Here is a 23793-nt window from a genome sequence, read left to right as displayed (position 1 = left end):
CAAGCTCTTGGTCTTCATGCGTCATGATGAGAAAACAGCTTGCACCTTCCATTATATCTTCCTTCAACTGGCCAAGCGTTACTGTTAACTCTTCTTCTTCATCATTAGGAAACACCAATTCCTTGTTACCACAATCTATAAGAATGTGATTGGTGGTCAACCAATCCATCCCTAGAATCACCTCCAACCCTTGGAGAGGTAAGCAAATTAAATTCACCTTGTAACTACGTCCCTCAACCACAATAGGACATCTAATGCATACAGTAGACGTCCTAATCTCTCCAGCTGCCGGGGTAGAAACCACCAGGTCGAACTGCATATTCCTCTCCACTAATCCCAATTTCTCAACACACGCCTTCGAGATGAAGGAGTGAGTCGCCCCCGAATCAAACAACACATGACAGGATACTCCACACAGCAAGCATTCACTGGTTATAAGGTTACCTGAGTTAGCTGCTTCCGCCCCAGTTATTGCATACACACGACCCGCTGCTTGTGCTCTACCACCTCTCGGTTGATTCCTTCCAGCAACAGGTGGTCTCGTCACTGCCCGTCCACTCATATTACACTCGTTATTTGAGTGTCCGTTCCTTCCACAAAGACTGCAGTACTTTCCTCCAGCTAGTTGAGGGCATGCATTTCTATAGTGTGGTCCTCCACACCGGTAACAAATAACGTTCCCTTGTACAGGCTGTCCAACAGGAACGATCGCTTGTGATCCGCTTGTATTAGCTGGTTGGTTTGGACGAGCGTAAGGTAATCTTCTTTGAACAGAACCTCCTCTGGACACTATTGGTCCCCTACTCACTTGTTGCTGTTTCTTATGTCGTTCAGCCTCTGCCATGTTCTTCTCCAACACCTTAGCCCTCTCAACCATGGCAGGAAATGTCCTTATGCACAAGCTTGAAATCATGACTTTCAAGTCACTCCTTAGGCCGTTCTCAAACTTCCTACACTGCCACTCCTCGTTGGTGGCCATCGTATAAAACCGAACAAGGTGCTTGAACTTGTTGGTATATTCTGAAACTGTCATCCCACCTTGAACCAGTTGTAAAAACTCCACTTCCTTCGCAAACCGTACGCTGTCAGGGAAATACTCCTCGTAAAACTTACTACGAAATACTTCCCAAGTGACAGGACGTTGAGCTTCTACCAGAATAGCTCTTGTGCTCGCCCACCAATGGCTTGCTTCCCCAGTCAACAAATATTCTGTGTAAGACAACCTGTTCTCGTCCGGACACCTCTTTGCGTTGAAGATTCTCTCCATGTCCCCTAACCATTGGTCTGCCTCATCAGGGAGGCCCTTTCCATTGAATTTAGATGGATGGTGTTGGAGAAAACTCTCCAAACTCCATTCGGCATTTGGTTGGACAGCGTTTGAAGAAGATGCTCCAGGCGCACCTCTAGTTGCAGCCAGTATCTCCATCAATTGTCTTTGCGTGTTTTCAGAATTAACACGCGAAGCCTCCAAACCTTGCATAGCAGCTTGGTTTTGCTGCATCAAGGTAGCATTCTGCTCCAGTAACGTGGTATTCTGTTGATGCAGTCTTTCCACCACGGTTTCCAACAATCTAGTGTTGCTGGACGTCTCGGACTCATTCGGTTGAGGAGGAGGAGGCAATCTAGGTGCCATTTGTTCTCTGGATACAGAGAAAACAAACTAACGTTAGTTATGTTCAAGAGTTAAAATAAAGTAACTCATTAAACATACAATAAGCACACAGCAAAACACAGTGCACTCATAACCCTACAGTGTCCTTTAACAAGAACAAAACTGCTCTGATACCAATAAATGTAACATCCCAAAATACAGTAATCACTATAATTCAGAATTAATTACAATTAACAGTAATCATAAACAGTCTTTGCATTAAAACAGAAATAAAAGCCTACTGGCTAATATTTACAGTAGCTGCTCCAAAATAAAACAGCAATTTACAGTACAACTTAAAATGTTCAGAATTCATCTAATTTACTAAAACCAGTACTGATTTACATGTCTGCATAATTATATACAGTATACCAAAATACAGTACAGCACTTTACAGTGTTCATAAACTAATCAAAATATAAAACAGTTCTGGATAAAACGCGTCTGCAGTACTGTACACAGAACTGTTAAAATACAGTACAGAAAATAACTAACAGCTACTATGGATCTAATCCCTACTGCTCCGATTTAACTTCCACTTCTACCAAGTTGGCATCCTCCAAATTTTCTTCTTCCAGCATTGTTTCAAGGGATGCACCACCATCTGCTCACATCCACAACGGATGATCATTGCATTTGACAAGACGGAAGTACATGGACAATAGACAACACAATGGAAAACGCAAGGGTAAGCTTATAATATTTAATTTATACAATTAACACATACGTTCACATATCAATTCAAACGTGCAGCACATAAATTATCAATTCGCAATCATAAAATAAATATAAAAGACAGACTGTCCGGACTGTATGAACCATGTAGTTACAAGCGTCCTTGCACCCGAGTGATGTAGTAACTGGATAACATTAAACAGCTGCCACTCGAGGTTAGTCCCTCGCCCATATCTAAGCGATGAACGAAGAACCTCCTGCCATTCCCACGCATGACTACCCCCTTCTACGTGAAGATGAGTATCATGGAATATCAGGACGGACAGCGAGTCCTAACTTATCCAGGTTCATACTTTACCATTCAATATTTCACATTCAACACATCAGAGACGTTCCTCCTTGGAACGCTCTTTAATATCCACTTCCAATAATTTCTTCAAAATATATCATTCGTTCATAATAACCAGTTCTCTTTATTCCCTTTCTCATTCTGTGTTTCATTCCCTTAACATTTTACAACATTCATTCTTTGATCAAATAAAACGAAAGTATTACAGTACTTTTGACCACGCGTTTCTGAATAAAAGAAACGAACCGTGTACTCACTTAATACGTTTCAATACTTAATAATTTGAAAATACTGATCTTTTAAAGAGGTGGATGATACTTAGAAAGATTTTGAGTGTACAGAGTTCAGGTAGAATCCAAAGGATAAAACCAGTAAGAAAATGTTTAGATAAACAACCAATATAATTGAATTTCAGAAAAACAGCACTGCCAGTCAAAGAACGAACGTTCAGAATTTCAATTTGGACGAACATCAATTACGTTCGCTCAGAACTCAATAATAAGGACGAGCGTTCAGTTAGAAACCGAACCCTGCTGTGGACGAACGCTAGGTCAATGACCAAGCACGAATCAGCACTAACGCTGGTTATAACCCAAGCGCTTTATAGGACGAGCGTTTCGGTATAGGACCGAACGCCAACTTTGGACGAACGTTCAGTATAAGGACGAACGCTCTCTAGAACTAACGTTCGACATAAGGTCGAACAACAATAAGGACGAACGCTCGACATGAGGCCGAACGTCATTGAGGACGAACGCTCGACTTAAGACCGAATGTCACTTATTTATAAAGTTTTAAATATTGATCTATACTGAGCAGAACGAACGCTCATTCACTCAATTGGGGGACGCTCGTTCTCGAGCAGAATTCATTCCAAATGAATGAATTCCAATCTAAGTCATGTTAACCAAAAACCGAACGGTCTAAGACCGTACAGTGACGAACGACCTTTTAGCAACAGAGAATGATCAGAAAATTTAGATTTTTCACACTTAGCAGAATTTTTCCAGATTTCCATTTTCCAACTTTATACTTCCATTTCAGGTTTAATTCCCTTCAAACATCATCATCATGCAGATTTCAACATTTAAAATCATTCCAACCACACAATAGCCATTCTCCATTCATCCATAATCAACTCAACATGCATTTAAATCAAATTCAACATCAAATATAATTCATACAAGCCGTATCAGTTCATGACAGATTCATCCAAACCAGAATGCATATCAGATATCAGTGATCATTTCTAACAACTCAACTTCATATTTTTCACACATGCAAAACAAACCAGAAATCATATTCCATATCAGTAAACGTTTCTAAATACTCAAACATCATGCTTTCCATATATGCATCTCAGATCATAAATCAAACAGTATAAATTAAACATATAAACTTCCCTTACCCGGATTGAAATTCAAACTTGTCCTAGGTGTAGAAATGGCTTTGTCCAACACTTTTTTTTTTTTTATGATCTTGACTCTTCCGAACTAGAATCTAACCAAATTTTACAGAACACTCAGTATACCAGTTTGCATGCAACTAAAAATCCTATTTTCCAGGAACCTAAAGGATGAACTACCGCGAAGAGACTTACCAGGTTGGATTTAATTTCTGTTCGGTCCAAAATGAAGATCAAGGCTGGACGAACTCTCCTATGGTGCTGAAATCGTGATTGGAGAAGAGATATAAGTTTTTACAGTAAAAAGGAAGTTCACTGTTTCAAGAGAGAAGTTGGAGAATATGAAAGGGTGAGTTTCAGAGGTTGAAGATGAGTTCGTGTAAGTGAAAGTGTTTTTTCGAAAAGTCTGATTTTGTTAAACTAACGTTAAAATTTGAGAACTACTCACATGTAGCCACATGCACACCAACTCTGATTTCAGAAACTTCCAACATGACAAGTGGCATGCTTGCATGCAGACTTTAGTGCGTTTTAATGAAATCAGAGAATGATGGGCGTGGTGTTTTGTGCACGTCAGAGGGAATGGGATCAGTCTAGGGAGTGGTTTTAAATGGCTGGGAATGAGGTGGCAAGCATTAAGGGTGAGATATCAGGATTAACTTAAGCTAATTATTAAGGGTCTCACAGTTACCTTTTTTGTTTTTTTGTTTTTAATTTTTTATATTTTAAATTAATATATAAATGTTATTTAATTTTTTAAAAATTATTATTTAATTATTTATAAATTAATTTTATTTTATTTAATAAAATAATTATTATTAATTTAATGTATATATTATTATTTAAACAATAAATAAAATACTTTTTAAAAATTTATTAAACGGATGTCAACATCCGTTGAAGGTGAAACGGATGTTGACATCCGTTTTATAGAAGGACAAATTAGGTATGGGGAGGTGCAGGGAGGTTGGTGGTGGTGGAGGGAGCAACTCCCTGTTTAAAACTCGGGAGTCCGTACCAACCAAGCACGCCAAGTCTGGCAACCCGATAAGTTAGTCCACGGGTCAAGTCAGACTATCTCAACAATCCAGTTTCATTAACAGTAACACAACCCAACTTCCCTCCACCGTAAATACAACCCTACATTCTCCTCTCATCTCTATTATTCTAATTGTTTGTTGTTTTATGTAGATATAATTGGAATTTTGATCCTGTGTTGGACTTAAAAGAGAGATTGACAAAGTTGGTAAGAAGACAAACTCATTTCCATTAAAGCTTGACAGGAGAAAATGGAGACCAGCTAGGCAGGAGACAACCTTAGTAAACTCGATAGGAGACAAGCTCGACATGAAAAACGTGGAGACAAGCTCAATCCATATACAACATAAGGTTAGTCCACCAAAAATTCTACTATTTCTTTTTCTTCTTTTTTCGTTGACCACCATACATATATTTGCATGTGGTATCTCTTTGGTGCATATATGTGCATATATCTACCATTTTTGTCACAATATTTGACTATCTCAACTATCATGAAGAAAGTTATTGTATTTTTTGCTAAAGATCTTCAATTCAATCAAACCAGTTTGACACTGATTTAGACCAGACCAAACCAAACGACCAATCCGACAATCATCCATACCAAAGTAAAACAGTTTGACAATTATGACACTAACAACTCGACACGCATCCAAACCAAAGTACAACAGTTCGATAGTTATAACAATGACAAACTAACCGTCATCTAAACCAAACATAGAAATATTGATGATATTATATTTGGTAAGAAAAAAAATTAAAACTAAAAAATCAATTTACCTGGTCGACAATGACAAGTTATAAATTGCAATCCAATTTCAAGTGTTCTTATAAAAAATAGAAACATTTGTCTTAAAAGAAATCGCACGGGTCAAAATTAAAGTATAATTATTTAAAGTAACACATTACATCCTTCCCAGCACTCAAACATTGAATCCAATTTGCCTGGTGCAGGAATTAATGCATCCATCAACAAACCTAAATTTATATTTTCATGCACCAATATTTTTAATAAAAAAATTAACAATTTCAATAATGGAAAAAACATAAAAATTGACTTTATAAGTAAAGGAAAAATAACTTTTTTATAACTAGGAGTAACTTATGGATAAAACTAAAAATTTAGAAAAAAATTATTTTAGAGATTTTTCTCACGCAGAAAGAGTTTATAGCGAAAACCGCTTCTAGCAAATTCATAAATAAATATGGAATTCTTCTAGTACATAATATAATTTTTGAAGTATCTCAGACCTAGTTTTGTACACTAAACTATTTATACTGAAATAGGAGAGTGCAGAAATAATTATCCATCGTGAATGTTAACAGTCACTGTTTCACCAAGAAGAAAACAAGTTTTGGAGTATTTCATCCAAAATCCATTCCAAGCTATAGAAAAAACAATGAAGGTAGTCCTTGCTAGAGTTGCACAGTGTTTGGTGTAGTGTGTGTCTCCTTCACCAAATGTTTCCTTAAGAACAAGTTGAACATAAGAATCAAAAATCTAAGGGCAAAGGGCCCAGCAGCAGCGATAAGGACAAAGCGTAAACGGATAGCATCCTTTGGAGAGACTGCAAAAATGGCTGATCCATAACTCACAGACATCGAAACAGTGGCTGCCCATATCTCCAATTGGAAAGGAAACTTGTGTGTCAGTGACAGAATGATGAACATGGAATTAGCAAAGGCCAAAGTGTTGAAGATGAGGAAAACATAGTAAGCTTTTGTATCCAAAGCATATACTGCCTCTCCTGCTTTTTTATCACCCTCAGTTTGTTGCCACACTCCACCGGGAGGATTCACTGCAGCCTGAAATGTCACTGCAGCAACCAAAGTAAACACGATTAGAAGAATGTTTCTTGTGTCGGTTGCTGTGTCTCTTCTTTCTTCATACTGAAAGTATCTTAGCCAATTCTTCCCTGTGCCTGGAACAGTAACCATTTTTTTTTGTTGTCTAAGATTATTCAAGCTGCTTAGTTGAGTGTCGTATTTACAGACTATATTTCAGGTTGGAAAAATCAAAGAGAAAAGTAGTGGTGTTAATTTTCTTATTGGAGAAATTTGATATTGAATTTGGCAGCAAACAAAATGTGGAAATAGGAAGTTCCAATGCACACGCCTTGCAGAGGAACCGCAGAATAGGGATAGAGTTTACCAAAATTCTTATAGTACGAAGAGTGGATAAGAATAAGACAAGTAATGGAAAACACATGCTACGTATGAATGGAACTATCCTCTAGCAATGATTTTTCTAAGGTTTACCAAAAGTCTTCTGGTAAGGACAATAATTTATATGAAAATGATTAATTAAGAATCTGAATATTCCTTCAAAGTGACCCATTGGTTAGAAATAAATAATTTAAATTAATATAAAAATTATAAATACTTTATTTTAATATTTTGAATCAAAGATGATGTCATGATTTAAATAATTTTCTTTTATATTTAAGAGATCTAAAAGAGAAAAATTGTTAAAACCAATTTATTTTAGACTTGTTCATCACTATTTCTTGCCCACTATTTTAGACTTGTTCATTACTATTTCTTGTCTGTCTTGTTGTTCATTAGTGACTCCAACAAAAATAAAGTAGGTTGGATTTTTTTAAGATTTAATGAAATCAAATCCAATACAATTTTGTCTGAGGTGGGGGATAGGTATTTTTCCTCTATCTTAATATTTTATTCCATTACCACCATAATATATATATATATATATATATATATATATATATATATATATATATATATATATATTCTGAATATAGTTTCAAAGTGATTATGGATTGAAAATTTATTATATGATGCGAATGAAAGGAAACAATATACGTGTGTAAGAAGAAAAACTGGGTTTTATATGATGAAAGAGTATTAAGTAAAAAAACAACTATTAAATATCATTAATAATTAATAATAATAATAATACAATGATAACTTATTTTATTTTATTATTATATTAATTAAGTGTATATTTTTTATAATAAATTATTCAAGTATTAAATAATATAGTTTGTTTGTTTTTTATAAGACTAAAAAAAGTTTTAAAATAAAAAAATAAAATTTAATTCACCTAATTTAGTTTAAATCAATTATAAATTGGAATAAAATAAGTATGTTAATACAAAAAATTATTGCATAGCATAAAATTCTTCTAATGATTCAGTAATAAGTGAAGTTTGTCCTAAAGTAATTATGAGTGTGTATCTATTATACCTATATATAACTGAAATTCTCCTTCTCTATTATATAAATATTTTAAATTTTATCTATTTTAAACTAAATTTTTATTTTCTAAATGATTATCAATTTTAATTTACGTATTTTTAAATTAAAATAATTATTTTATAATTTTAGTATTTTGAATCATTATTTATTTAAATTATTAAATTAATTATGTAAAGGACACATGTATTTCCACGTGTATATAAAGCTAATATTCATATTTCTGAAACGGTGTCGTAATGCTGGGTTAGTTACCTTTAGAAGTTTAAAACCCTAAGCCACTCACCGAAGAGAAGCCGCCGCCTTCTTCACCGCCACCGTTCCTATTCTAGCTAAAATTTTCCATTGTTCTCGCTCTCACTCTCTTTCTCTCTCTGTCTATCTCTCTCGCATACACAAAGCACGGTGCTATCCTCAGTGGAACAACGTTGTATCAATCTCAAAGAAGTAAAACCACACAGAAACAATGGCTGGTGGTCGATTCCGCGAACTGATGAAGAAATATGGCAAAGTGGCTCTCGGCGTTCACCTGAGCGTTTCCACAGTTTCCATTGCCAGTCTATACGTCGCCATAAAGAACAACGTCGACGTCGAAGCCATTCTCGAGAAGTTCCACATGGGTGCCGTCTCCGACCAGAAAAACCCTAACCCTAACGACGAAGACGCCTCTCAACCTCCTAAGAACCGGACGGCGCAGCTCGCCGCCTCCGCTGGCGGAGCCTTCACGCTTGCGATCCTCTGCAACAAGGCGCTGTTCCCCGTGCGCGTTCCCATCACCGTCGCGCTCACTCCCCCAATCGCAAGGTTCCTGGCGCGGAGGAACATCGTCAAGAGCGGTGTCTGACCTGGATTCGGTGCGTGGTGTATTCTTCTTTCTTGTGACGCGGATCGTGAGATTATATTTATATTAGTATACCTTGTTGCATGGATGGGTTTTTTGAGACCTGAAAGTGGAATAACAAAAGGGTTTTACTTTTCTAAGAACTAGTTTTTCTGCTTAATAAAGGTCCTGGTATATACTTAGTTTAATTCATTGGGTTGGCTGGAGTAATCGAGTGGACAAAACTTACGTGCAATTCTAAAAGGTCATTTTGATATTGTTCTATCATCAGAATGGGAGTCTTAGTTGGAAAGAAATACACACAAAAACTAATATAAGTGTGATGATTTTGAGGGATAGGTTTGTGTGTATCTCTCATCAACTTAACTTACCCTGTACTAGAGAGGATACACTCTCCTTATGTAAAACTTTTATTGTGCAACTCAATGCAAACTTTTATGATGCAAATTGCCAACTTAAAGTTCCATTGATGTTAGAGGTTATCGCCAAAGGCACTTACAAAATTTAGTCTGTTTTATCCTTTCAAAATTTTCTAATTGGTTAAAATTACGTTTTTATACTTTGTAACAGTGAGAATGATGAGACATGTAACTTGTGTCTAGTTCGTTTTCATGGTTTTAGAAGTAAAATTGGAATAAGGAATAAAATTTTGAATTAATGAATTTGCTTTTCCACATAGCATTGTTTCAGGTAAATAGAGAGGGAAGAAAGGGAAAAGAAGTAGATGGGATAGAAATACCAAATCAGTGTATAGGCTTAGGTTTATTTGTGATGAGAGCTGGATATATGGTGATTTTTTATCCCAAGAATGTGGATAGTTTAGTGGACATGATTATAAAGATTATTTGATCGTTACGGGTATAAGATCATTTGATTGCTACTTGATTAACCCTAAAGTATTGTATTTTGAGTTTAAACTGTTGCATTTTGTGTCCTGCTTTATTTTGGACTGAGATGGTACCGGCGTATTGAAAATGAGTAGTTCTTGCACTCTTAGTCCATATGGAGTAGGAAATTTCCCAAGATGCCGACTAATTGATATATCCTATCTTTGATTGAATTCAGCATCCAATCCTTGGATGAATGTCGAGTTTATCAGGGTGACCTTTAGGTGATTGAAATTGAGATAGGTCAAATGGCGTATACAGTAAGAATGTTCTTCTTGTCCTGAATAGATCAGTAATATCGTATCATATGCTCATTTCAATTTAGCCAACAATAAGTATCCTCAATTGTTAAGATGATCACTATTTTTTGAAACCTTGTCATGGTTTATTTGAAGGTATATCTATGGTGCAATTGTTCCTTGTTCACAAAACCTTGGTATGATGGTTACATGAATAGCTGTTTTGCCAAATCTCTGAACTATTTTGATTGACTGAAAATATGCTATGCTCTCCATCTTCTGTTGGATCATATTCTCAGATGGCAACTCACCTCGTTAACACACATAAAACAAACACTTCATCTCATCAACACGAGCCAATTGTTTAACTTCCTTGGGCAGAAAATTGTTTAATATTATGTCATATTAAGGCCTTAGGAGCCATATTTTTGGGCTTAGGGGTGGGTTGTGAAGGACTTAGCTGAAGCATTCAGCACAAGTTTGAATTGATTTTATTTTTCCATTAGTAACTTTATTTGATTGTATTGTTTTTCTATGCTTTCAGGGGAAAAATGACCTAGCTACACTAATTCATTCTAATATAAAACTATATATTCTCATTCAAGTGGGGGGTTATGATGACTCATGAGATTTCAGATGCTTTGTAGATTTAGAGTAGCATTGAATCCAAGTTGTTTCATAAAAAAAAAAACAAAAGGACTGGAAGGATGTTAAAGAGTCTTTAATAAATTGGATTTTTCAATTTAATTAAAAGTATAGTAAAATGTCTAAACTCCTTGATTTTTTATTTGCTTATTTTGTCCAGATTGAGTATGCTATTTTATTAAGGAGGCTCCTTTCAGTTAGCCTCATTACCTTTTTGGCACTTTTGATTAATTCAATCCAATGTATATTTTATAATTAAAAAAATATATTTTGTATTAATAACACAACTTCTTAATTTAATAAATAAGCTTTATCTAACACAATATTATATGTATATTGGCATAATTTATCTTAAAAATATGCTACAAAGCATAGTTTTGTTTTTGTTGTATATTTTTTAATTATATAATTTAACTATACATTAAAATCAAGAAATAATGTTCTGGACATGGCTAATTATATGATCGTTTTAGTTTAATTAATAATTTTGAATTAATACGTTAACTATATGAGGGGAGTTATCATTTATAAGTTAAATATATTTTTTATTTTAAGTGAAAATTGGAATTAGTTTTTTTAAAACTTTGGACTAACAGTGAATAATTTTAATTTTTACTGAAAATTAAAGAATAAAAAATATATTTAATTTTATTTATAATAATCGTGTTTTTGAAATTGTACATTGTCAAGTATTAAGTTCAGTTTTAAATGATTGAACCATTTGAAGCAAATTCATATAAAACTAATTTAAGTTACAAATTTGAACTAATCTAATTGGTCTGGATTGTCATATCAGTTGGGTTTATTAAAACTGATGAACAATCCTATAAATTAATATAATATAAAATAAATTGTAACATTGTTTTATTCATAAACAAAAAAATGTAGTCACACGCCGTATGTTTACGGATAACAACGCCTAGACATGACTTTTTAACAAAAAGGGGTTAATTTTTGTTCAAAATTATTAATATAGATTCTTTTAAAAAAAATACCATTAAATTGCGTTATATAAACATGATTATATTTTGAAGAAGTCGTCATGTTTATAAACGACTTTATTCTGTAAAAGTAAAGTTGTGCAAGGAGGAGAAGAAATGGCAATTAATTACATTGAAGTTAATAATAACTTTAGTTTAAAATCAATTACAAATCGTAAATGTCAATTACACTTAAATCGTCAATTAGAGTGACGACTTTCGTTTAAAATAAATTTTTTGCAATCTTGGAGAAAAAACATGAATATTTGTAGAAAAATCTTTACTTGTTCTTTTTAACTAAGTGAGAATTTTCATACATAAAGATTTTCACAAGTGAATAATCTTAAAATCAATTGTCATGTAAACAAAATCTATACACATGACACAAAAAATCTATTGTTTAAGCTCTTGGAATCAATGAATTAGGGTGAAAACTGTGTTGGAGTACACTCTCTGTTTATAAATAAATATGTAAACATTTTAAACATTTGGTAAAAATTCAAATAAAAAATTTAGGCTTAATAACCTATTTTATCCCTAATTTTGCTGATTTTTCTCAAAAAGGTCATTCGTTTGAAAAGAGTATCAATTTGGTCCTCGCTTAGTAAATATTGCGTCAACATCGTCTTTTCCGTTAAATAGAAACAAACAACGTTAATGGATTGATAATCTGGCAAAAGATAATGGTAACGTGTCATTTTTAAGGTTATATGTGTGATGACGTGTTAAGTAATTAGAGGTTGAGGTGGATAGTACAGACTCTGGACCTACAACGCAATTAAAATTATTATTATTATTTTTGGTTTAATAGCTTATTTTGTCCCCGGGTGAGTTGTGTCAATTAGATTCCTCCTTTTAAAAAGGTGTCAATTGCATCCTCACTTGTTAAAAATTGTCTCAATCAAGTCCCTTCTGTTAAATACTCACAAAGTGTTAAATTTTGTTTCTCTCTCTTCTGCTTTTTTGTGTAAAGCAATTTGTCCAGTATTTTTTTCTCTGCACCTCTGGATAAAGTGATACAAAATAAGTAAAAAATTGTTTCTATAGTTTTTTTTTTGGAATTACTACTTTATTATTCTTTTATTGTATGTTTTGATGGAATTTTGATGAATACGTGGCAAGATCTGGAGCCCGCTATGACGAAGGCGCTGACAGAGGATGGGATTTTGGGACGGTTTACAAAGGAAGAGGAAGGAAGAGGTGTACGCGGTTGGACCGTTGGTGAGAAGGGTGGAGAAGAAACAGGAGGATGGAAAGAAGGGTGACGTTTTGCAATGGATGGACGAGCAATCGGCTGAGTCGATGGTCTACGTGTCGTTTGGGAGCGGTGGGACAATGTCGGGGAACCAAATGAGGGAGGTGGCGTTGAGGTTAGAGCTGAGCCAACATAGGTTTGTTTGGGTGGTGCGGCCACCTTGCAAAAGTGACGCGAGTGGCGGTGATGCTGCAATGAGTTACTTGCCGAAAGGGTTTCTGAAAAGGTCGGAGGGGGTGGGGGTTGTGGTTCCCATGTGAGCCTCGTAGGCCAAGATCCTGGAACATCCTGCAACGGGGTGAGAAGGGTGATGGAGGATAAAGAAGGTGTAGGCATGGGGAAGAAAGTGAAGGAGCTTAAACTGAGCGGAGGAAAAGCGTTGTGTATGTTATTGGATATATAATTCAAGTCCCTAGTTTATAAGTTAGTTAGTTATTTTTGTTACTCATTTTTACAGTTAGTTTTCTCTTGTATAAAAACACTATTCTTTCATTTTGTAATATACTACTGCATATCTTCTTTCTCTCTGTTTTTCATATACTCCTTAATATTTGTACCACTGCTATACATTTTTGTTTCCATTAGTGGTATCGGTTAGCCTAGGTTCTTGAAAAAGAGACGTAAGGTGTTTGAGTGTTTGGTTCAGTGCGGTTAACCAAGAAGCGTCTAAAGAAGAAGGCTCTTGAAGCAAAAAGTAAGCGTTGATGGCAGATTTTTCCACGACAAATCTTCCTATTCTAACCGAAAAGAATTCGAGTAGATGGAGCACGCAAATGCGGGTGCTGTTTCGGGTACAAGGAGTCAGCAGCGTGATAGAAGGGGTGGAGTCTGCAACTGAGTTTTGTGGCACAGAAGATCAGAAGGCGGAGATTAGTAAGAAGGACGATAAGGCTCTTGATCATTCATCGGTGTGTAGATGATACACACTTCTAGAAGATCCAAAATGCGAATACGGCGAGGAAGGCTTGGAATATTTTGGTACGTTGTCATGTCGGCGGAAAGAAAATCAAGAAAGTACGGCTACAAACTTTGCGGAGGCAGTACGAATTGTTGTAAATGGAAGATGGTGATAAGGTCAATGACTACTTCAACAAAGTTTTAACGATTACAAACCAAATGAAGAGCTGTGGGGAAGAGCTTAGTGATGTGTTGATTATGGAGAAAATAATGAGATCATTACCTCGGAGATTTGATTTCATCGTTGTTGCTATTGAAGAATCTAAAGATCTTGAAAAGATAAAAATCGAAGAGCTTCAGAGTTCTTTGGAAGCTCACGAGATGCGGCTTCTTGGTAGAGATCCTGTCAGAGCTGATGATCAGGCATTAAAGGTGCAACATGTTAGAGGTGATGGGAAGAAGAAATTCAAGACTTGGAAAGGTAAATCCAATGTACCAGGTAAATGGAAGAATGATAATTTGCACAAAGTAGATGGAAGAATGATAATTCTGTACAAAGGAAGTGGAAGAATGATGGCGTTGAAGAACAAGAGGAAAGAGGTGATTCTGCATAAAGCATAGGAAGAGACAACAAATACTACAAGAAGAAAGACAGAAGAAATATAGAGTGTTTTACGTGCCATAAGATGGGACATTTCTCCTATGAGTGTTATTTCAACAAAGGTAGACAGTTGAAGAAAGATCAAAGCAAGCAAGATCATTTTGTAAAAGACGAGTCTGACTCAGAGCCATTAATCCTTATGGTTACAACTTCTTCAGAAAGCGTTGCTATGTCATACCAAACAAACAAATTATGGTATCTGGATTCAGGATGTTCAAACCACATGACATACAATACAGAGTGGCTTATTAATCTGAACGAAAGAAAGAAAAACAGGGTCAGAGTTGCCGATGATAGTACATTGAAGGTTGAAGGGATCATAAATATTATCATAAAGCAGAAGAATGGACTGAAGGCTACGATAGAAAATGTTCTTTTTGTACTAGAGATAAATGCAACTTGCTTAGTCTGGATCAACTGGTAGAGAAAGGTTTCACTGTGATGATGGGCAATCAAGGAAAAGTGGAAGTGTTTGATAAAAACAAAAGGCTAGTCCTGGAAAGTAAGATTTCTAAGAATTGTACCTTCAAGGTTCATATGGATATAATTGAGAATCTGCAGTGTTTATCTACATGGAAGTGGATGAGAATTGGAGATGGCATCTGAGATTCAGACATCTGAATTTCAGAGATCTGCAACTGTTAAGCAAAAAGGTGATAGTTTCTGGGTTACCAGATATATTTATACCTCAGAGAGCTTGTGAATCTTGCATCATAGGAAAGTAAACGAGAAGACCTTTCAAAACGCACTTGAAGATGAGGTCTAAAGAACGTCTTGAAGTAATTCATTCAGATGTGTGCGGTCCACTTGAGATATCAACACTAGCTGGTAATCGATACTTCGTTACATTTATAGATGAATACAGTCGTATGATATGGGTATACTTCATAAGACTGGAAAGTGAGGTTCTAGAAATTTTCAAGCAGTTCAAGAATCGTGTTGAAAAAGAAATTGATAGGCAGATAAAGCTGATCAGGACAGATGGTGGAGGTGAGTATACGTCGCGTGAATTTGATGAATTTTGTCAGGCACAGGGAATAGCACATGAGATTATAGCCCCTTATACACCACAACATAACGGTTTGGCCGAAAGACGAAATCGAACAATAATGAATATGGCCAGATGTTTGCTTAAAGAGAAGGGCGTATCGCGTGAATTGTGGGGAGAAGCGGTGGCAACAGCTGTGTATGTACTGAATAGGTGTCCTACAAAGAAGTTGACAGACAACGTCCCACATGCAGTTTGGTTAGGTACTATACCCTTTGTTAAGCATTTTAAGATTTTCGGTTCTTTGGCTTTTTGTCATGTTGTAGAGCAGAAGAGAACGAAGCTGGATGAGAAAGGAGAAGCAATGATGTTTGTGGGTTATCATCCTACTGGAGCATACAAATTATTTGATCCTATCAGGAAGAAAGTGATCGTTAGCAGAGATGTATTGATTCTCGAAGATGAAAATTGGGACTGGGAATGCAATCAAACCAGTATGAAGAAATCAAGAGTAGTATTGCAAATACCTATGCAAGTCAAAGAAGAAGTTGATAATTCGATAGTTACTAGCAATACTGGAAGCGGCGATAATAATGCAGAGTTTTCAACGAGATCGAGAAGACAAGTGGTAAGACCTTCTCGGTTTACAGAATATGAAATGTATTCTGATGCTGGTGTGGATGAAGAAGGTGATATAATTCACCTAGCATTAATGGTCGGGAGTGAACCTTTGAATGTTGATGATGCCTTATCACAACCACTCTGGAAGGAAGCTATGATGGAGGAGCTTAGATCGATCGAGAAGAATAAAACATGGAAGCTGGTCGATTTGCCACCCGAAAAGAAATGCATTAGAGTTAAGTGGGTTTTCAAAACTAAGCTTAATCTAGATGGTACAATCTCAAAATACAAGGCTAGGCTTGTGGCAAGAGGATTTCTGCAGCAACAAGGAGTTGATTTCAAGGAAGTTTACGCACCTGTTGCAAGGTTAGAAACTATTCGTTTACTTGTTGCTATTGCATGTGCTAAGAAGTGGTCATTGTTTGCTCTTGATGTTAAGTCTGCATTTTTGCATGGCTTGTTGGAGGAGGAAGTATATGTACAACAACCTCCAGAATTTATCAAAGAGAAGAAGCATCAAGTGTATAAGCTATTCAAAGCGCTCTACGGATTGAAGCAAGCTCCCAGGATATGGAACAGAAGGATTGATGAATTTTTATAAGCTATGGACTTGAGAGATGTGTTGCTGAACATAGCCTGTATGTGAAGAAGAGTGGTGATGATATAATGATCGTATGTTTGTACGTCGATGACCTACTGGTGACGGGTTCCAGTCTACATTGTATTGACGAATTCAGGCAGAGGATGGAAGCAGAATTCGAGATGACAGACCTTGGGAGGCTCAGCTACTTTCTGGGAATGGAATTTAAGCACACAACTAGAGGCTTAGTTATGCACCAGAGAAAATACGTGAAGGATTTGTTGGAGAAATTTAAGATGACTGAGTGTAACATTACCAAGAATCCAATTGAGGTTAATGTTAAGCTAAAATTTGATATAAATGAAGAAATCGTGGATAAGACAGCTTATAAGCAACTCATTGGTTCCTTGCGGTACCTATGTAATAGCAGGCCAGATCTGATGTATGAGGTTGGTCTATTGAGCCGATTTATGAGCAATCCAAAGAAGAGCCATTTGATTTCTGCTAAACGTGTTCTAAGGTATGTTAAAAGTACAACTAGATATGGTATTTTGTTTCCATACGGCGTGAAGAAGGATAAGTTGGAACTAGTTGGTTACACTGACTCAGATTTTGGTGGAGATCAAACTGAGAGAAAAAGCACGTCAGGGAATATTTTTTTCATGAACACAACACCTATATCATGGAGTTCTAAGAAGCAAACTATTGTTGCTCTATCAAGTTGTGAAGCAGAATATGTAGCTGGTTGTCATGCGGTATGTCAGGGTGTGTGGTTGAATGAAGTTCTAAAAGATTTAAAGGTGCAAATTGAGAGATCATTTGTGCTACAGATGGACAACACATCTCCTATAAGTTTGGCTAAGAATCATGTGAGCCACGGAAGAAGCAAACACATTGATGTGAAATATCATTTTTTACGTGATATGGTGAATAAAGGCAAAGTTGAGTTGATTTACTGCAAAACTGAATCACAACTGGCTGACCTATTTAATAAAGCACTCAAACATGACAGATTTGAATGTCTCTGATCTGGAATAGGTGTATTAGCTCTAAGTGACTTGAATTAAGGAAGTGTATTGGATATATAATTCAAGTCCTTAGTTTATAAGTCAATTAGCTCATTCTTACAGTTAGTTTTCTCTTGTATAAAAACACTATTATTTCATTTTGTAATATACTACTGCATATCTTCTATCTCTCTGTTTTTCATATTCTCCTTAATATCTGTAATATCTGTACCGCTACTATACATTTCTGTTTCCATTATATGTTTGGTTCTTCTCATCATTCGCTTTCTGAAATGAGGAAATAGTGTGAAGTTCATCTGCAAGCTTCTGATGCAAAACTTCCCCAGCCTGCCACTTACGGGGTACCACCGCTGATGTCTTCAACCACGTCGTTTACTCGAGTCCCTTTTTCTTTTCTTTGTCTTCTTCTTTTTATCATTATCATCTTAATTATCTACTCACTTCGACTCTTTTCCACTCTTCAATCTCTTTGCTTGTTAATGGCTACGTGACGTTGTTTCGCAATCATCTCATTCTGAATTCTACAAAAATATTACCTTATCAAGAAAATTATGTTTTTACTGTCGTTCAAATTCCTGATTTACTTCTTTAATATTTTACGAAATATATACGTATAAACCTCTTTATTTTATAAACTATTTTTGTACATCGCTAGTCTTTTCAATCTCTCCCTTATCACTCATAAATTTATACAGTTTTTATCTTTTTTAACATATGTTACTTTGTCTCTCCAATGGGTGAGGTGTAGAGATACATGAAATATTTTCCTATTTGAAAATGTACTCAATTAGTCAACTTATACATTTTGCAGTCAAATCGTTTTACTCGTACAGAATTAAACATATTAAATTCTCATTTAAGAAAATTAAAACTAACTTATCGATTTAACAGCTACTAAAGTTAAGTTTTTTTTATACTATACAACTAAAAATATATTTTTAAATTAATTTTTCTGTCACTTTTTCAGTGTATCGTGTTAAATGAGGTAATTATTCATCTATTAAAAACCTTTGAAAACGACTTTTTAGGTTGTTTGTTGGACACGGGAGACCTAAGAATATTTTAAAATCCGAAAAAGAAAATATAATAAAAGAATAATAAAGTAGTAATTCCAAAACAAAATACAATATAGAAATGTATCACTTTATTTCGAGTTGCAGAGGAAAAAATACTGACAAATTGTCTTACACAGAAAAGCAAAAGAAAGAGAAAAAAATTTAATACAGTTTGTGAGTATTTAAGGAAGGGAGTTGATTGAGACAAATTTCTTAAAATGGGCATACAATTGACACTTTTTTAAAAGAATAGACTTAATTGACACAACTTAGAAAAATATCGACAAAATAAGCTATTAAACCTTATTTTTTCTGCCATTGCAGTTTCAGTATCCAATCCTAAATTCAACTTTGGGCTTCCATGCCAAATTAGGTTCAACTGCCCAACCAAGATCACTGGTGACATTGTCTCGTTAGCGCCAAGGGATGGACACTGCCAATCTAACCCAAACCCTCTTCCATGACTAGCCCAAACCCTCTTCCATGACTAAGAGAAACCCAAACTCACAACAACCACTAAGTCTCTCCATGCAAAAGCCCTCTACATCAAACGAACCAAGAATTCCAAGAATAACCAAGACCCCAATCAAACCCTAAATCGTAGAGAAGAACAAAATCTCCACCCATTCGCGATAACAGGGAAGAACCAAAGATTCCCAAATCAACACTCTCGCCCCCAAATCACGCAACCTGCACAGAAGATTCAAGAAACCCAATTCGTAGACCCAAATACCTAAGGAAAACCCAATCGTAAGAACCAAATTCCAAAATCCCCAAATTCCATATTTCATAAACCTTAGTCCTCTGCAAAGTCGAATCAGAGAAGGAGAAAACGAAAATCCAAAAGGAACCCCAAGATCCCCCAAACGAAACCCCAATCCAACGCCATGCACTGCCACGAAAACGCCCACTAACTAAGACCCTCGTTGCTGTAGAGATGCCGGCAAACAAACCCACACGTCAAGGACATAAGTCGCGTCTGAGCCACTGGACCTAGGCTCCCTCCTTGCGAAATGAACCAAAATGGGAAAAAGAAGAAGAAGGCTACTTTGCAAGATTGAAACAACAACGGAGATGAGGGATAAGAAAGGTGTCTCCCTTCTCTGCCAAAAATGAACTCAAATCGAAATGGAGAAGACGAAGGCCTGCTCCTTGCCATGCTCATTGCGCGAAGAAGAACCAACCCAAACTGGTTTTGATTGAGAGAAAATAAAAACGAGCCAAGGGTTTTCAAAAACCAAAAACCAAAAGTTGAGAAAAGAAGATCTAAATTCTTATAAAAACCTGAGTCATCCATTTGAAAGTTAATGTAGATTCAATCTTATGTATCGGATTAAGATTTAGGAATTAATTCAGAATTGTTAATTAAAATTCATAACATTAATTCAAATTAATTGTAATTAAAAAAAATACTAAACACGTTACCATACATAAAATTTTAAAAATAACATATTACCATTATCTTCTGTCAAATTATCAATTCATTAACACAATTTATTTATTTAATCGAAAAAACTATTTACTAAATAAAGATCAAGTTTACACTCTTTTCGAACAAAGAAATTTTTAAGAAAAAAAAATGAGCAAACCGAGAAAATAGGCAATTAAGCCAAAAATTTAATAACAAAATTTAAACATAATGTGTAGTTTAATTCCACTGGACCCGTGCACAGCAGAACACTTCTTACAAACCTTCATTTCCTTCAGTTCACTGATTGGGTGGGTGCAACCAAAACCGGGTAGATTCTGATCGGTCATCGGCACACGGCCGGAGTACAACATGATCGTCTGCGTTGCCGTCGTCGGTCACCAGGTGAGTCCCATTCACCTTTCCATACTCGATTTCAATTTCGCCGGCGAAAATTCCGGTTTTCCGATCTCCGATCTGAAGTCAAACTCTTCTTTCCTATGAAATCGTGCAGAACAATCCGCTATACATACAGAGTTTCACCGAGGCCGATGATGCTCTCAAGCTCCACCACATCGTCCATTGCTCGCTGGATGTGGTCGACGAGCGAGGTGCGTTTTGTTTACTATGAACTGGAGATCCCAAAGTTTTTATTTGAGATTTCGTAAATTTTAATTTATCTGTGATGTTTTGTTTTTAAACAAATGGTTGGGGTTTTGAGATCTTTAAGCCTGGTGATAATTCAGCAAGAGCCTCCAGTTTTAGGTGGAACTCTGAATCTGATGTAATGTGTTGTTTACTTGGCAGTGAACAATCCTAAAAGGTCTGGGCCTATGCTCAATGAGACGTTTCTTGGACTGCTTTATCCCATCGAGAATTACAAAGTGTGAGTGCATTTGTTTTCTGTTAGAGTTTTGTTTGATTCATGCTTAATCCAACAAATGAAAAGTTTGTGGCTTTGCCTGTGACGAGATTTGCAGCTATGGATATCTAACTAATACGAAGGTGAAGTTTATATTGGTGACCACTGATCTGGATGTTAAAGATGCGGATGTAAGAAATGTGAGTATGAAATTTCTTTTCATTTGGGTGTAATTTCCTGTCTTACTGGGTGATGTAATAGTTCTCTTAGCAATGGTATTTAGGATATATCGAAGTAAATACTGATGGGTGGTACTAGTAGTCCTGTGATCATTATATTGTGGTCGAAAGATATTGGATATCTTGTCTGTCACGTAAGTTGACTGTTGTTACCAATTACTTTTTATGAGTTGGAGCACATATCAATTCTGACAAAGGAAATGCTGATGTTTCTTGATCATGATCAGTAAATGGTATTACGATGTTTGAAATATGTAGTTGCTATGCTATTTTAGAATCTGGTCTTGTTTGGCCCAGTTATTAAAGTGGGTGTTACAGGAAATAGAAAGGGTGGCAGTGGATTATTAACCCTTGGTGGTGATGAGGGAAAGTGCAAGGAGGGAGGACCTTAGTTATCTTAAAAGTAACCAGTTACCCTGCATGGCTGCACCCATGACAGGCTGGTAGGACTAGGAAGGTAAGGGAGGGAATCGGTAGAATATAAAAGGAGGCTGGGAGATAGTAGAGGTAAGAAACACTAGGGTGAGTTATTACTGGTTTATGTATTTTTTTCTCTTTCACTATTTCTATAATTCTGCACAGCTACGTGAATGAATTTAAATTTAATATTGAGCGCAATACGGCTATATATCATATAGAAGTGATGCAGTGTGTTGAGGTGAGAGACTACCGCGTTTTCTTATAGGTTCATTTTCAAGGCTTAGCTTTGATGGACTCCACATCTTCAAGGGATTTCATTGTTAAACTGAGAAATGCAAAGGGATTTGTACATTCTTTTGCTGATGGATTTTCTTGCTTCGTTGTACTCTGTTCTTTTCGACATCCTTCTGTTTATTAATATGTTTGTTTTATAAAGAATTAAAAAAACTTGAATTACTTGTTTTAATTGTTGACAAGGATGTTTTACTTAGGAATGCGATGTTTTCGTGATTCCCTGTTGTCATTTTCTCCGTTATGAAGTAGTTTATTTTGTTTATGACTTTTGCTGTCTACATTTAAGATCCCTTATATTATTGTTTTCCTTCAATAAGTTGCTTAAAATTTTTCAATTTTAAGTGCCACTATGTTATGATACCACTTTTCATGTGCATTTTCTTGTTAATTGCAAACTGACGGGTAATATTTATGGTTGTAGGAGATAGAAATACATGAATTTAGCTACTATCTTTTCCTTGTCTCCTTACTCAGAAATATGCTCGTATGGATGAAATATTGTTCTATTTGATGTTATTTTCTTGTTAACTTCTGGTGGATTGTATTTCTGTACAGTTTTTTAGGAGGTTCCATGCCGCATATGTAGATGCAGTTTCAAACCCATTCCATGTGCCAGGCAAAAAGATAACCTCCAAAACATTTGCAGAAAGAGTGAGCACAATTGTCAAGTCATTTGGCTTCAGTTCTGCTGGATGAACATTTTCAACTGGTGCGAGTTACGATGCTTTGTCTATATCTGGCACAAAACTTTTCTTTCTTATTCTAAGTTCTTGCCTTGTAGTTTTAGCATTGGTAAAATGTTTAGAGTTAGGAACATTTTCAACAAAATTCTAAGTTCAAATTTGAAACCATTGCATTTGATTTTACACAAATTTGAGCTTTTAATATTTATTCATATGATTGAACGTAAATCTGTTATTGACCCCTACCCCTCCGAACAAAATATGTGGCATTAGGTGGGTTGATGATTGATTTATTTCTTTACCAGTTTATTAATTAGTGGGAGGCCAAAAATTCTGCCATAGAAATACGCCATTGTGACTTATGGCACAACTATAGTGGGTCTCGTTACAAATTGTCTTTGGCAGCTGGCAAAAAATCAACCACGCCATTAAAACATTTTCTTCAATAAAATATCATTTCTAACTAAAGCATTTAAGATGTTCCAAAGTTTATCTTTATCTGAGTCAGAACAAATATAATTTATTCTGACATTCTTTTATTCTTTATTATTTGTAATTCAAAATCATATTAAATATTATGAGACAATAACTTTTTAAAATGTCAGTCGTATAAATATTACATACTTTTGTCCAAAGCACAACTTAATTATAAGTGAGATCAAACGTCTTTATACGTAGGGATTGAAATTTTTTATCATTGAAAGTGTTGAGCTGTTTAGGTTCCTATGAACTTCCCTTATCCAATGTTATGATAAACAATTCACTATTTATAGAGTTTATTAAACATTGTCTTCTAAAACTTATTCAAGTATATATATTTTTTTTCCATGATTAGAGCAGAGTGGGGAACACCATTCAAATTGTTTTACACTTCTC

General features: G+C 35.5%; 4 protein-coding genes and 1 long non-coding RNA gene across 5 annotated transcripts; 3 read left to right on the top strand and 2 right to left on the bottom strand.

Moving 5' to 3' along the window:
• Nucleotides 1–1849: 1849 nt before the first annotated feature.
• On the bottom strand, nt 1850–4753 carry LOC148202381 (uncharacterized). The gene is made up of 3 exons (XR_015785140.1): nt 4276–4753; nt 4084–4175; nt 1850–2255 (listed from the first exon to the last, which is right to left on the bottom strand). It is a non-coding gene; the product is annotated as an uncharacterized LOC148202381 (long non-coding RNA).
• A 1657-nt stretch (nt 4754–6410) lies between these two features.
• Nucleotides 6411–7204, bottom strand: LOC148202380 (uncharacterized). Its single transcript, XM_088110500.1, has one exon. It carries the CDS (start codon nt 7054–7056, stop codon nt 6535–6537), a length of 522 nt encoding a protein of 173 aa, XP_087966626.1. The 5' UTR covers nt 7057–7204; the 3' UTR covers nt 6411–6534.
• Nucleotides 7205–8578: 1374 nt separating this feature from the next.
• On the top strand, nt 8579–9650 carry LOC124849166 (uncharacterized). The gene has a single exon (XM_047327053.2). The coding sequence runs from the start codon at nt 8801–8803 to the stop codon at nt 9176–9178; it is 378 nt and encodes a 125-aa protein (XP_047183009.1). The 5' UTR covers nt 8579–8800; the 3' UTR covers nt 9179–9650.
• Nucleotides 9651–14237: 4587 nt separating this feature from the next.
• Nucleotides 14238–14699, top strand: LOC148202379 (uncharacterized). Its single transcript, XM_088109605.1, has one exon. It carries the CDS (start codon nt 14238–14240, stop codon nt 14697–14699), a length of 462 nt encoding a protein of 153 aa, XP_087965731.1.
• A 5962-nt stretch (nt 14700–20661) lies between these two features.
• LOC148202378 (uncharacterized) lies at nt 20662–23145 on the top strand. The gene is made up of 5 exons (XM_088108437.1): nt 20662–20824; nt 20934–21030; nt 21227–21305; nt 21400–21481; nt 22790–23145. Exons 1-5 carry the CDS (start codon nt 20792–20794, stop codon nt 22928–22930), a joined length of 432 nt encoding a protein of 143 aa, XP_087964563.1. The 5' UTR covers nt 20662–20791; the 3' UTR covers nt 22931–23145.
• Nucleotides 23146–23793: the final 648 nt, after the last annotated feature.

Source organism: Vigna umbellata, chromosome 3 (genome assembly GCF_029865625.1).
Source record: "Vigna umbellata cultivar VRB3 chromosome 3, Vumbellata_1.0, whole genome shotgun sequence".
NCBI lineage: Eukaryota > Viridiplantae > Streptophyta > Magnoliopsida > Fabales > Fabaceae > Vigna > Vigna umbellata.
The sequence above is the reverse complement of the archived record's forward strand: the minus strand, read 5'-3'. Positions and strand labels throughout refer to the sequence as shown.